We start from the raw sequence: 13,169 nt of genomic DNA, 5'->3' as shown, positions 1-13,169 counted from the left end.
AAAAATATATCATGACTAACACATTAATTGTGATCTATATTTTGTTAATGAAGCTTTGTGGCGGATTTAAATACATTTTTAGAAAACTGTTATTCATGTTGTGACCTGTAGATGGAGACAAAGGTGAAATAATGGGTCATTTAGGTTCATTGGCCTCCATTAGAAGTATCTCACGGTTGTTCTATGGTACTGTTATTTACCATAATAATGTGTGATTATTACTATATCCATGTGTGTTTACATGGTATCCCTCAAAGAATGAGAGAATACCATGGTATTATTAATATAGCGTCCAAAACTATTGCTATGCTCAGAATGGGATACTAGTGAATTGCTTACTGCATACTGCAATACTACCTACTGTTACAAAATGGTCACGTGGCCTCATTAAAGGGATATTTCACCCAAAAATAAAAATTTCATCATTTAGCTGGTATAAGTTTCTTTCTTCTGTTGAACACAAAAGACGATATTTTGAAGTATGGGTAACCAAACAGTTGATGGATCCCATTGACTTCCATAGTACTTTATATATAGGCTATATACAAATACTATGGAAGTAAATGGGGCACATCATCTGTTTGGTTACCCATATTCTTCAAATCCCCATCTCTTTAAGTTTAATTCACTGACCGGTGTCCATTTATAGTATTGGAAATAAATCCAGTTCAAACTAAAGTAATAATGTTATTGGTTGTATGTGAGCAATAGGAAATCATCCATTGTTTATACCACTTTTCCACCCTGTTATTATTTTGTCCACCCTGTTAAGCTTCTTCTTTTTTTCTTTTTTTTTTTCATAAAATCAGCATAAAAAAATAGTAATTCAGTGACAATCAAAATTTACTAGAGTATCAATAATGTAATACTTTTAAAAAGTATCTGTCCCTGGACATCTGGACATTTTTGATCCTCCATTTCATTCAGGATTTTGTTCTTTAAATGGTTCAATGTATTTACCCGAGCTTGACCAGAATATTTGTTCAAATATTTTGCATCACCTTATCATGACTATAGATGAAAAACTTGAGTTTGATTAGCTACTTTTTATGATGGACAAAAGGCACCAAGAATGACCCCCCGAAAAAAAGACAGATATCTCTGAGAGCAATGCATTGTGGGATACAGTGTCCAGTGCGTGTGTTTTGTTGTAGGATATAAGACACATTTTGTCAATGGTAGCAGGTTAACTGTATGTTACACAGCTTCATTTGCATAATGTACTGAATTCACTACATGCTAATATGGAGATTTATTTTAATCTCAATGGGACCTTCCTGGAAAAATAAAGGGATAAAAAAAAAGAAGCTACAAATTACAATGAATTCTATCGTAATCAAAACTTTATTCCAGTTTGCTATTATTAAATCAATGACCACTCGAGAATATACAAAGACAGAGATGAAGAGATGGTGTTGAACATGATAACAAACTTTGGCTAAAATCTGCTATAGTACACATATGACACAAATATTTTCATTTTTCACATTTGGGACGGCTGGGATGGAAGTAGAAGACTCGGAAGGGGTGGAGGAATGTGACCATGCAGTTCTTTAACATAACGAGCTGATCTCGCTCTTGCTGCAGCCCCATTTACAGCAGGCGTTGGACAGCCCGACCACCACGTCCCGGCCCTTCCGGTCTGAGGTGCGCAAGGCCTCCAGCACGTCCTCTGAGATGAGCGAGCGCGCGGGACGGCTGAACACGGGGCTCTCCTGACCCTGTCCGGCCCAGGCCAGGGCCTCTGCGTCGGGACGGGGTCTGATGGGGAGGAGGATGGGGTTGGCGGCCCGGCTGTCAGACGCCTCGTCGTCGTGAGTGGAGAGCCGGTGACTGGACAGGTCGCCTGATCCGAGAACAATACAGGAAAATATCTCGCTGTTATTATTACTGCTTATAGCTAGTGTTAGTTATTTGAGCAAACCTGAACTTCAGTATGTAACTCGTACAGACACTCCTTGTTGAGGAGACCTGCTGTTGCTTTACTTTAAGTGATCAGAATTATGATTTTTAAAGTGCTTGATGACTGATAAATAGCTGAACATCAGTTCACAAAATATTAATTGTTTAAATTATTACAGCCTTATAGGTTATTATGCTGGAATAAATGTAAAAAGGCTTGATGACATTTATACTTGGTTTTAATAAATAGGACTTTAATAACATTGTTAATGTAAAACTGCAAAAATGTATTTGGTTTCTTTTTTATAACTGGGACATGAATTTACATTTGATTTATTAAAAAAATAAAAACATTAAAAACTTTGCCTCCTTATTTCAGAACACTACTCCTGTGTGTGTGTATATATATATATATATATATATATATATATATATATATATATATATATATATATATATATATATATATATATATATAAATAAATGTATATATTACAGTATATATGTACGAACATAAATTAATAATAAAAATGTATTGTGTTAATAATATAATAAATAATAATTTTATTTAAATATTGTTATCAATTATCATTATTAATGTTAAAAATTATGTATGTGTTTATTGCTGTAGTCACATTTCATTATTTAGTTTGATGATATTTAATATTTAGTTCAATTTAATCTGTGGATTTTATGTGATTCAGTTTGTGCTCCAACTCTGTGTGTGTGGTCTTTGTCATAATATATAAAAAAACATATTATGATCAAATGTGTGTGTGTGTGTGTGTGTGTGTGCGTGCGTGGCGCTTACATGAATGAGGTATAACTTGCATCATCTATGAAACAAAATGTGGGTTCCTCTGTGTGAATTGCATTGGAATGAACAAGTAGGCCTACATAATAAAATGAAATAAACAGAACTTCTGATTTCTTCATATATCTCACCTGAGACATCCAGAGACCTCCTCCACCGCGAGCCTCCACAGGTGAAGATGACCGCCCGGATGAACTCTCTGCCGCACAGCTTCACTCCGTACATCGGGAGTCCGTCTGTGGCCTGAGCGCCTCCATACAGCAGCGCCGCCAGCAGGCCGAGTGTGAGAACTGCAGCTCTACACATGAGGAAGAGGAGGACAGAGGAAGTTTGAGCAGCTGGAAATGTTGTCCTTCTTGGTTTGAAAGAGGGTCTCAGCCTGGTGTGTCTTTTATAGGGGTTGATGGAGCCTGCGTTGTTTGTGTGTCAGACTGTGATAGCAGGGCAGAGACCTTTAGGAAAACAAAGCCCCGGCCCAGCGCACCTCTATGGAGGAGATGTCGAGTGAAGCGACCTGATCTCATCACTCCTGACCTTTTTGACGCCATACACACCGTCTAATCACACAAAATGGCAATTAATTACAAACTTGATCACACACACTGGCATAAGCATTGTACTTTTAGTCAGATACATGTAAATGTCTATTTAATGATCCTAAATAAATAAAAAAATCCTGTTTTTATTGGAAACTTAATGTAAAATGCCTAATAATCATGTCCTCACTGCGTTTCCAATTTGGACCATTTAATAGGCTATTGCAGTATTTATTATAAATTATTTATTCGTGTACATCATTTTTTTTTAGTAACTGTACCTCATAATCTTTACTCGTGAGGGCGGAACAACCTGTCACTCACATGAAATCGACCAATAGCAAACCACAACCGTCCAACCATCCAATCAATTCCCCACGGACAAAATCTGTCACATTCACCTTCAGTTCAGTTTGTCTTAAAGGACAAGTTCGGTATTTTACACTTAAAGCCCTGTTTACAGATCGTATCTGATGAAATAGAACGGTTAAGATTAAAATTTGGACACATGCTGCTGGCCCGAGAATTTTAGGTTTATTTCGCTTTTGTGGACCTATTTTGCCAAACGTGTCACACCCGTGATTCTTCCGTTGAGAGCTTGAATAATAGACACTCCAGCCCAGTTGGTGGCGATAATGCACCTTTGCCAATTGCAAGCAAACCGCTGGCATTTAATTGAATACACAGAAGAAGCAGAAGAAGAAGCGGCGGAGGAATATCGTACCTCACACAGCACATTCAATACAATCAATGGAGTTGGACAAAAACTACGATAATACCTGTTGGAAAGCATCTTTTGCAGCGATTTTTTTTGGAACCGTATCAGTGAACACCCCTGACCCCTCGGTGAGTTTCACGTCTTTGTAAACGAAAGTTTAATGTGTTTTAGGAAGGAATCTGCCAGTGCACATAGACAACCATTGTGGGGGTGGGGAGGAAGCGAAATAAACCTAAAATTCTCGGGACAGGAGCATGTGTCCACATTTTAATCTTAACCGTTCTATTTCATCAGATACGATCTGTAAACAGGGCTTTAAGTGTAAAATACCGAACTTGTCCTTTAAGCCAGGTGCACACTGTGCGATTTATAATAGTCCTTTACGTTTGTACGACTGTCCGAACATGATCCTGCCGTTATCCAGCTCCACCTGGGTGAGTGGATCTATAGCTCCGCCTCCAGCCGCTGATCCTGTCACTCCGCCTCAGCCCGTCGCCCTGACTCCACCGCCTCGCCTCCTCCCTCCCTCGGCTCCACCTGGGACCGTCGGCCTTACAGCTCCACCAGGCTTCCTCATTCCTCCAGCTCCACCTTAGTTGGATGTCTCCATCCTTGTGCCACGGCACGAGCCGTCCACTACGCTCCATCTCTCCACCCCTTCGGCCCTGTCTGGCTCCACCCTCCCTCCGGCTCCACCATGGCCCTCGGTCACTCTGGTTACACCTCAGCCCTCCGGTACCTCGGTTCCACCTCGGGAGGTCGTCGATACGGCTCACTCTCCTCCCACTCCCCTATGGACGTCCTTCCTGCTGCGCTCTGGGTCCTCGTATGGCCACTCCTCCTATCCATGTCATCCTGGATTCTGCCACCATCTGCTCCTCCCTGGATCCTGCCTCTTTCTTCTCCTCTCTGGGTCCTGCCTACATCTTTGTCTCCCTGGTTACTCCCACCATCAGCTCCGCCCTGCACTCTAAAAAATGCTGGGTTGTTTCAACCCAATTTTGGCTAAAATATGGACAAAACCAAACGTTGGGTCCCAACGGCTGGGTTTGTCCATATTTTACCCAAAATTGGGTTGAAACAACCCAGCATTTTTTAGAGTGTGGTTTCGCCCTTCTGCCCTCCTGACGGTTTCCCGGCGTTCACCAGCCCCTCATCCGCTTCCTGAACCTCCTTCTCAGTCATGTTACGGCGTGAGGCGTTCTGTCACATTCACATTCAGTTCAGTTTGTCTTAGTCCCGTTTTCATGGACTCTTAGTTTGCTTATTGTTTCCTGTTTCCTTTTCTAATTTCCTTGCCACTTATTTGTCACCATGATTATTGATATTTAATGACCACACCTGTTTGTAGTCTGTTCATTGTCCCTGTGTATTTAAAGGTGCAGTCTGTAAGAATGACAGCTAGTGGTCGAAATAAGTACTGCAGTCCAAATAAAAAATATCGGAGATCGTTGTTTCCTCTGCCCCCTCCTCCTCAAACTCGACGCTCACGCGGGTTGCCAGTTTGGAAACACGCAACAGGAGCGAGGCGCAATTGACCGTTCGCAAAGACCCGCCCCCTTTAGTTACTGTTGCTATGTCCGACAAGCTACGCCGCTCTCACACCACACCATGTTCTCACACAGTGAAAAATACATTGCGGAGCAGAGAGGACACTGAAAACACACTGACAGACAGGACAGACCAGGCTACTTTTGATATGAAGCAAAGTCTCAACTTTCAAATTTGGTACCAACAATAAATACCGTTTTGTGGCTCTTTAATGTGTCGTGACAGATCGCTCAGTTAAAGCTGCTCATGAACCGATCATCTCTTCCTTCTAGTTAATTTATAGCATCAAATAAACATGAATGAACAAGGAAGGAATGTTGTTTTTACCGCGGAAAGACGTCAGTACACTCCGCTTCTCAAATTCAAATCCTCGGATTATGTTTGGTCAGATCGCATGTCAATCAAACAACCTGCGAAAGGTCAATTGACAATGAAAGCCGAGGAGACTTACAGACTGTAAGTTAATGAGTTGTTTTTTCCGCGTTTTAATATGCTCTTGATCATAGATATTTTTAGATGGATAACGTGGCCTTTTAGGTTAGAATCTGCAATCTCTGACTCAGTTTGTTTGCTGATGGTTGCAATAATTGTGTTTCCTGCTAACTGGCATGTCGAAATACTATTGGGTGAACTGGCAGTGGGCGAGATCACACAGACCAAAACAAAAACAGTTTTCCGTCACGGAACGCACATTTCAAAGTAAAATAACTGTCTGTAGAAGTGTTTTTCAGACAGTATGTGAACTCACCATGTTTCCTAAATATCTGTGCAAACATTAAGGTATTTTTATGCTTTAGTAGAGTGAAAAAGTGACACAGCACCTTTAAGTCCCTCAGTTTGGTTCATTCATGTGTCTGGTATTTGTTGGTGCTGTGCACTCTTGTTTCGTGGACTTGCCCTTTTTGTGTGCACCTGAGTTGAGTGGCGTAGGTTTGATTTTGAAATTGGTGGGGACGAAATTATTGGGATATATCAGTGTCACTGGATATTGGTAGGGACACGTCCCTAGCGTCCCTACTAAATTCTACGCCCCTGCCTGAGTGGATTTGGTTTAATACATTTAAATTATTTTTGAATCTGGATCATCTTTCAGATCTTACAAAATCAAGCCCTCATTTCTTTGCAATGAATAAATAAAAGTTTACCATAACTTACAAAGAAAACTAATTTAGTTAGTTTAAAGTTAAAGTTTCAAGTTAATAAAACATTAAATATGGTACACTTTGACCAGATATTTTCATAAGCAGATCATTGAAACCCAGGACTTCTCTGTTCACTGATGCAAATTTATTGCATGTAAAGTGCACTAAAAAGCACATGAGCTGCATGTGAAGACGTTGCGTGGGGTCATGAAAAAAAAAAAAACATAAACCAAGACCCAGATACACGCAATAAGCGTCCTCATCTGAGGTAATACATCTGAGGTGGTACTGCATAATTTCACTGCCATAGAATGTACATGCTATTCCAAGTGATATCCTCAATACACAAATAATTAAAGAATAGAAAATTTATGGGGTGCAGGCTGGGTTATCTGACCTCTCCTGACACAAAGAGCCCCGGTGACATTTCAGGTAAGATAAGAAGAGGATATGGGTGTGAGAAAGTGATGGTTATGTGCGAGTGGTTAATTAGAATCAGAAACCGGCTTATAAGCATATCAGCAAAAGCCCGTTTCTTCTTAATCATACAGTCATGAGATAAGAAAGTCTGGAGAATATGATTCAGACACTGGCATTCACAGAGATAACAGCACATGGATGAGCCTTCAGCAAATGGGCTAATTGGTTGCCTGTCTGACCTCAGTGATAATTTATAGTAGGCTATTATGATTAATATGCTAATGGACTCACACTGCATGCATAATTAAAATAATACGAAATTATAAATAAAATGATACATTTAGAGACTTTTATGCTTAAACTGAGAATAATTTGTTTATTCAGAGTACAATATTCAGACACAAGTCTTAATTTCTATCTTGTTTTATGGAAGAAATATGAAAACGTTTTTTTTTTTTACATATTTCTGTAGATGTGTAGCTTTAAAGTATTTTGGATTATATATTTACTTTGCAAATGGTACGTTAAAATAATAATACATATATATCAAAGTTCCATGTTGCCATCTGATGTTTAAAAACTGTTTGGTATACCGTTTTGTAAGAGTAATGATAATAAATGATTTTGCTCTAGTTGTGCACAGACACTATTTTGATAAATTTTACATTAAATATATAAATAGTGGTTATTAACGTTTAGCTTCTGTTTTATCTTCAGTTTTCGACAAGACTCTGTTCTGATTGGGTAACAGTTGACCCTGACGTTTGACTGACAGAAATGCGGTCCAATTAATGAACGCAAAGGGGGCGTGTACTTCTTGCGTAATAGAGCAACTCGACTGACAGCAACTGTCAGCGAATGACAATGTAAGTTTGTTATAGGCACTCGCCTTATCCAATAATGAAGAGAGAAGACCGTTTTCCTTGGCGACACGCAGCCAATCGCCGCTAAGCAAGAGGGCGGTACTTAGACGGGTGGGTAGCAACAGTTGCCCCGGTGAGGACGAGGCGCCATAGTCACGGTAGTCGTGGCGACAAGAACCCAGCAACGAGAATCAACAACAACAATTTGAGGCATTAAGAAAATAAAACTCCGCGCCAAACTAAGATCGTCCAGCAAGAAGCGAAAGGTGAACGCAACAACTTTATTTTGAGCAACCTCCTCTTGTTTTGTGTTGCAAGTGCTGAAGTGTGCCTGACGCGATTTCCTCAGTTATCGCTCGTCAACTCGACCCCGCGCCTCTCGCACGCGCTGGCGGTTGTTATGACGATGTCAAATCTGCTCGAGCGCTACAAAATGGCGGGTGTTGTAACGTGAGAGTGTGTGACTTTTACTTGTTGTTGTTTGTTTATGGTTGGCGACCGTGACGTCAGAAGTGTGTTTAACTAACTGACTTGATGACTGAAACGGGCGAGCAGTTTGGGATCAAATGTCAAAGAGCGACTTTTGACAGTGAATCCGCATTCGACTAATCTTTTTTCGGCGCTCCGTTTATTTAACGCACATGACGATGAAATGTAGCCGTTCGCTGGATCAAACACTCGTGAATTGTATTTTCAGAGGGTTGAAAACTTTGTAGAGGGAGTCGTCGAACTGCCATATGTTTGCCAGATCAGCTCCAGTGCGGAGGGAGTGGAGGGGGCGTGTCCTGGGCAGGGGGCGGGGCGTGGGAAGTTGAAAGGGCGTGATTGACAGATGTCTATCCAGTTACACTTTGTTCTCTGGCACCAATGAACAAAAAAAGTCATAAATAATAAGACACATATTAGGTAATACAATACAATCTTAACATGGGAGTACATATTGAGGCGAAACTAAGCATGAAGATTTATTTATTACTGTTGTACTTCAGTATGTAACTAACAACACATAGTAAGAAAAATATATAATATGCCACATAATGTAATTGTCAGATTTATGGTCTGTCTAGTTATAACACAAGATTCATCAAAAGTTGATGCTCATGTCAAGTAACCTTTAATTATATACTGCTTTTTACTAAACAGATTGTTTCAAAGCAGCTTTACAGTGATAACAGGAAAATAATGCAACAAAGTTTGTTTTGGCTTTACAGCAGCTGAAAATTGTGTCGTAGTCCAGCTTAAATTCAGTGTTGATTCATTTAAGTGGTACAAATCATTAGTTATTAAGTTAGTTAATGTAGCTCTGTGACATTTTGCATGTAAATTTGTCCGAATATTTTGAAAATAAGCCAAGAATATATGATGCTTGTTAAGTTAAATTCTTGAAGATGTGTATGTATAGGCCTACCGTACGTGTTGTCATTTCATGCCCTCTTGGTTTTATTTTTATGGCATGATTTTAATAATGTGAGTGTTTCTTTTTAGTCTGTTTAACACAATGGCTTCCTGACTAATTCTGACTGGAGCTTCATATCACAAGACAGGGCACGCATGGGCCGGGCCGTTGCCTCTAATTTGAGGGAAAATGGGAGTACTGTTAAACAAGTTTAGCCAGCTCAAAACCACAAAGGATTTATGTGCGTCTGACAGGGAAAGAGAATGCGTTTAGTTTTAGTAAAAAAACAACAACAAAAAAACGAATACATGTGTGTGTTATGCGATCTAAAATCTACTACTGGATTTTGAGTGAGACAAAATGCCTAACACTTTTTAGCTAAATTGTTGTTGATAATAATAAATAAAATATTCTAAATGCATATTATGTTCTGTATTCAGATAACTATTTAGTTAAAGAAAAATGCCAGTGAATTTGCTTTCAAATAAAATTATATTTTATATGATGAAAATGTGTGTCCTTATTATAAAGCACTATTAGGGTACATTTTTTAACTAATACTGTAGATATCACAATGCTTAACTTTGTTGATTAATCACAGTACATTAAAGTCCCTCTTTAATCAATCATTTTATCCCTTAAAGCAGCACTAGGTTACTTTTCTTTTTTTTGCTCTCGGGGTCCCCCTACAGTTGGGAAACAGTATTGTCCTCTACTACTGTCGTAAACTCTGTCATACATGCACGTCCATTTGTTGACAACCATGATAGCCCAGAACACTGTAGGAGTTCACATGCAGGTGTTCTGCTTGCGTCGCGTGTGAAATGTCTTCATCCAGGTACAGTGGCATATATTTCAGCATGTCATATGAATATAATTTCATGGGTTTTATTTTTTTTCAAACGAAAAATGATCGTGATGCTTACGTTTACAAGCCAGCGTCATTATAGTAGCCTAGTCTATTGGTTACCGTTTTACTGAATCTATATGATACTTCAATGTTTGAGTGGTAGATATAATAACCATATATCGTCAATATTATAATATCAAGCTACCATAGATGAATCTGCAAATTTTACAAATCGATTTATTATAGCTTGAGGCAAGACAAATAAACAAATATCACAGACATGTTAGGTATCCTAAAATATTATTTTGTGCATCTTATATATTTACTTGAAAGAATGTAGCCCCTACCAAACTTGTACACGCCCTTTATAGGCTTTCATTTGATATTTGAAAGTCCGCATCGGTCGAGCATAGGGTTGCCACCTTTGAAGTGTGAAAAACCGGGACACAGATTATTATTATTATTTGTGGTCTGAGTCTGAGTTGTAGGTTGTAAATAGTATTTTCTTTGACACTGGTGGCTCATCCGACTTTGTTGTGTTATCCTCATAGACAGTGGTTATCCTCCTCGTCCGTCTCTCTCCCCATTTCACACAATAGATGTAAATAGACATATTTTAAAAAGCTATCTAGCAACTAAACTCACACTGTATCATCTTGGATGTGTGTTGATGCGCGCGCGCGACCGACCGACAGCACAGGCAGTTGCTAGGCGATAAGTTGAGCTTCCAATCAAATAAAAGTAAACGCCTGGCATTTGCCAATCCACTGTTTTACCCGTTTTTACCATGTTTTTTACCCGTTTACGGACACAGGATCGGATGTACTGTACACAACTATGAAGAAAACACAGTAACAGTAGACGGAAACGGTTTAATTTGAAACCAGGAAATTCTACTTTAGAAGTACATTTTCACAAAAAAACGGGACAATTCGTGTCCCGGGAAAGAATATGAATTTTCTGGGACTGTCGCTCAAAAAAGAGAATAATCCCTGGAAAACCGGGACGGGTGGCATCGGGCACCCCTCCTCCTCCTTCAGCTCACGCCAGCGAGGAAACGCTGGCCCAATGTTGATCCTCGTTCTGCCTTTAATACGATCACTTTCTCGTTTCCTCTTTTTGCTTTCCTCCGACAAAACCTTTGCTTTCTTGCTTTTCTGTGCTGCTTCGGCCATGACTATAACATTTGGCAAACAAACGCTAGTTTGGCTCGCACGTCCGATTTTAAGGAAGTGGGGGTGGTGGTGGAAGTGACGTATATGCCGTAAAGCAGTCGAATTTTGTAGTTCTCTTTGTTCGCCGGTTACTACCCGAAACCCGAAGTTTAAAAGTACGATTAAAAACGCTACAGACCCCGTCAGGCTATGGCAGACGTGTCATTCAACCTAGTGTAAGTCGATGTACCATCACAAGAGACTTGGAAATATATTATTAAGGTTGAAAAGTTACCTGGTGCTGCTTTAAAACTTATCCAAAATTACATATTTAAAAGTTTTTTCCTTGAAAAAAATGTCTTCATGCCTTAAAATAGCTTGAATGTAACTGAATTCTGTAACTCTCGAATGTAACTCGACACCCTTGCCTCATTTAGTATACGCGGTTCTATGAATATGCAAATGAGCCCCGCCTCCACGCACTCACAGCCGCTCAGAGATCCACTGGTTGACGATCACACGTTGATCTGATTGGTTACAAGGTAGTGTGTGACGTCAGAAACTCCAGTGATTTCAAACCGCGTTTTTGAGACGTTTTAAGGAGAAAATACTCAGCAATGGTGTCGACTTATGAAGTTACTGGATGAATCAGCGTTTTTTTTATTTACCACTGCATGAAAAAAACAGTAGTTTTGCCTGAAGTCTTCCATAAGGAAACAAATGTAATTGTGAAATATCCTCCAGGGCAATACTGTCTATAATTAAAGCAAGAAGTCCAAATCTGTTAACTTCCTGCATGGCTTCATTTCTATTTGCAGAGGGATTTTCGGCTGTTGTCGTCATGGCAACTTCAGGCTACACTGCCGAGGATCTTCAACCCTCCCAGTCGCAAGGGGGCAACGTCACGACGGCCTCATCGACCCAGCAGAAAGCCACTTCCACCACCGGCACGTCTCAGTTCCTGTCCGACATGCAGAGCTCGCCGGGGTCTGCTTCATCACAGACGGGGTCTATCATAAGAGCACAGGCCACGCCCTCTGTCACTCAAAAGAAAGCAGTCTTGGCCACGCCCCCTCAGGGACCGCAGTACGTCACAGGAGAGATACAAGGCCGCGCCGCCTCCCAGGCCGGAAACGGCCAGAGCGCCCAGTACATAGTGGTGACCGTTACTGGTGAGCACATGCACTTCACTAGATACATAGACTTAACTTTCCATGTCACTCGTAGAGTCGTAGTTGGGATTGAACCATTAACAGCAGCGCCACTAGTTTACATGCATTGCGTGTACAAACGTGTGTGTAATGCGATCTAACAGACACCTGACACTTTCTAGGTCTCTCCCTGAATAGAAAGACCTCAAAATAAATCCCCACACATGTGCCTGTGCTTTTAATTTAACACACAGACGCACAAACACATGTTTTTCTGATGACTTCTGATCGCCTACTCAGCGACCTGGAGAAGTGTTTGTGCTTTAGTGACTGGGGAAGTGTGTGTGGATTGACTTCCTGTCGCCGCAGCTTTAGTTTATATGGGGAAAGAAGGACGCTTCTGTGAGACCTGATAGATTTATGGATAGTGGCCACAAAAACCTCAAATGAAAGTGACAGGAAAGACATTTATGATGTTACAAAAAATTATGTTTCAAATAAATTACATTTCTATTCATCAAAGAATCCCCCCAAAAAATGCATCAAAGTTTCCACAAAAATATGAACTGTTTTCAACATTGATAATAATCATAAATGTTTCTTGAGCATCAAATCATCATATCAGAGTGATTTCTGAAGGATCATGTGACACTGAAGACTGGAGTAATGATG

At 40.1% G+C, this 13,169-nt stretch overlaps 2 protein-coding genes across 6 annotated transcripts in view; one reads left to right on the top strand and one right to left on the bottom strand.

Annotated features, from left to right (window-relative positions):
• Positions 1–1,322: 1,322 nt before the first annotated feature.
• rln3b (relaxin 3b) lies at positions 1,323–9,483 on the bottom strand. 2 transcript variants are annotated; one of them, XM_079616360.1, is made up of 3 exons: positions 9,355–9,483; positions 2,848–3,014; positions 1,323–1,846 (listed from the first exon to the last, which is right to left on the bottom strand). In XM_079616360.1, exons 2-3 carry the CDS (start codon positions 2,939–2,941, stop codon positions 1,554–1,556), a joined length of 387 nt encoding a protein of 128 aa, XP_079472486.1. In that variant the 5' UTR covers positions 2,942–3,014; positions 9,355–9,483; the 3' UTR covers positions 1,323–1,553. The 2 variants fall into 2 exon arrangements, with proteins under 2 accessions (XP_079472486.1, XP_079472485.1); XM_079616359.1 differs by lacking the exon at positions 9,355–9,483 and adding an exon at positions 4,355–5,011 and having other exon boundaries at positions 1,328–1,846; positions 2,848–3,273.
• rfx1b (regulatory factor X, 1b (influences HLA class II expression)) overlaps positions 7,934–13,169 on the top strand; it is an 18,629-nt gene continuing 13,393 nt past the window's right edge. The window contains exons 1-2 of one of the 4 annotated variants that reach the window (XM_079616356.1): positions 7,934–8,212; positions 12,165–12,518. In XM_079616356.1, the coding sequence (XP_079472482.1) occupies positions 12,188–12,518 (331 nt within the window). In that variant the 5' untranslated portion in view covers positions 7,934–8,212; positions 12,165–12,187. The remainder of the gene's footprint in view (positions 8,213–12,164; positions 12,519–13,169) is intronic. The other 3 variants (XM_079616353.1, XM_079616355.1, XM_079616354.1) reach the window with 3 other exon arrangements.

This window comes from Phoxinus phoxinus, assembly GCF_949152265.1.
Source record: "Phoxinus phoxinus genome assembly, chromosome: 6".
NCBI lineage: Eukaryota > Metazoa > Chordata > Actinopteri > Cypriniformes > Leuciscidae > Phoxinus > Phoxinus phoxinus.
The sequence above is the reverse complement of the archived record's forward strand: the minus strand, read 5'-3'. Positions and strand labels throughout refer to the sequence as shown.

What these genes read in the sequence shown, in the direction of transcription:
- rln3b (XM_079616359.1), bottom strand. Translation starts at nt 3,022, where the DNA reads ATGTGTAGAGCTGCAGTTCTCACACTCGGCCTGCTGGCGGCGCTGCTG. An exon ending in GAGGTCTCTGGATGTCTCAG is followed by an intron (nt 1,847 to 2,847) that starts GTGAGATATATG and finishes TTCTCGGATCAG; the next exon opens with GCGACCTGTCCAGTCACCGG.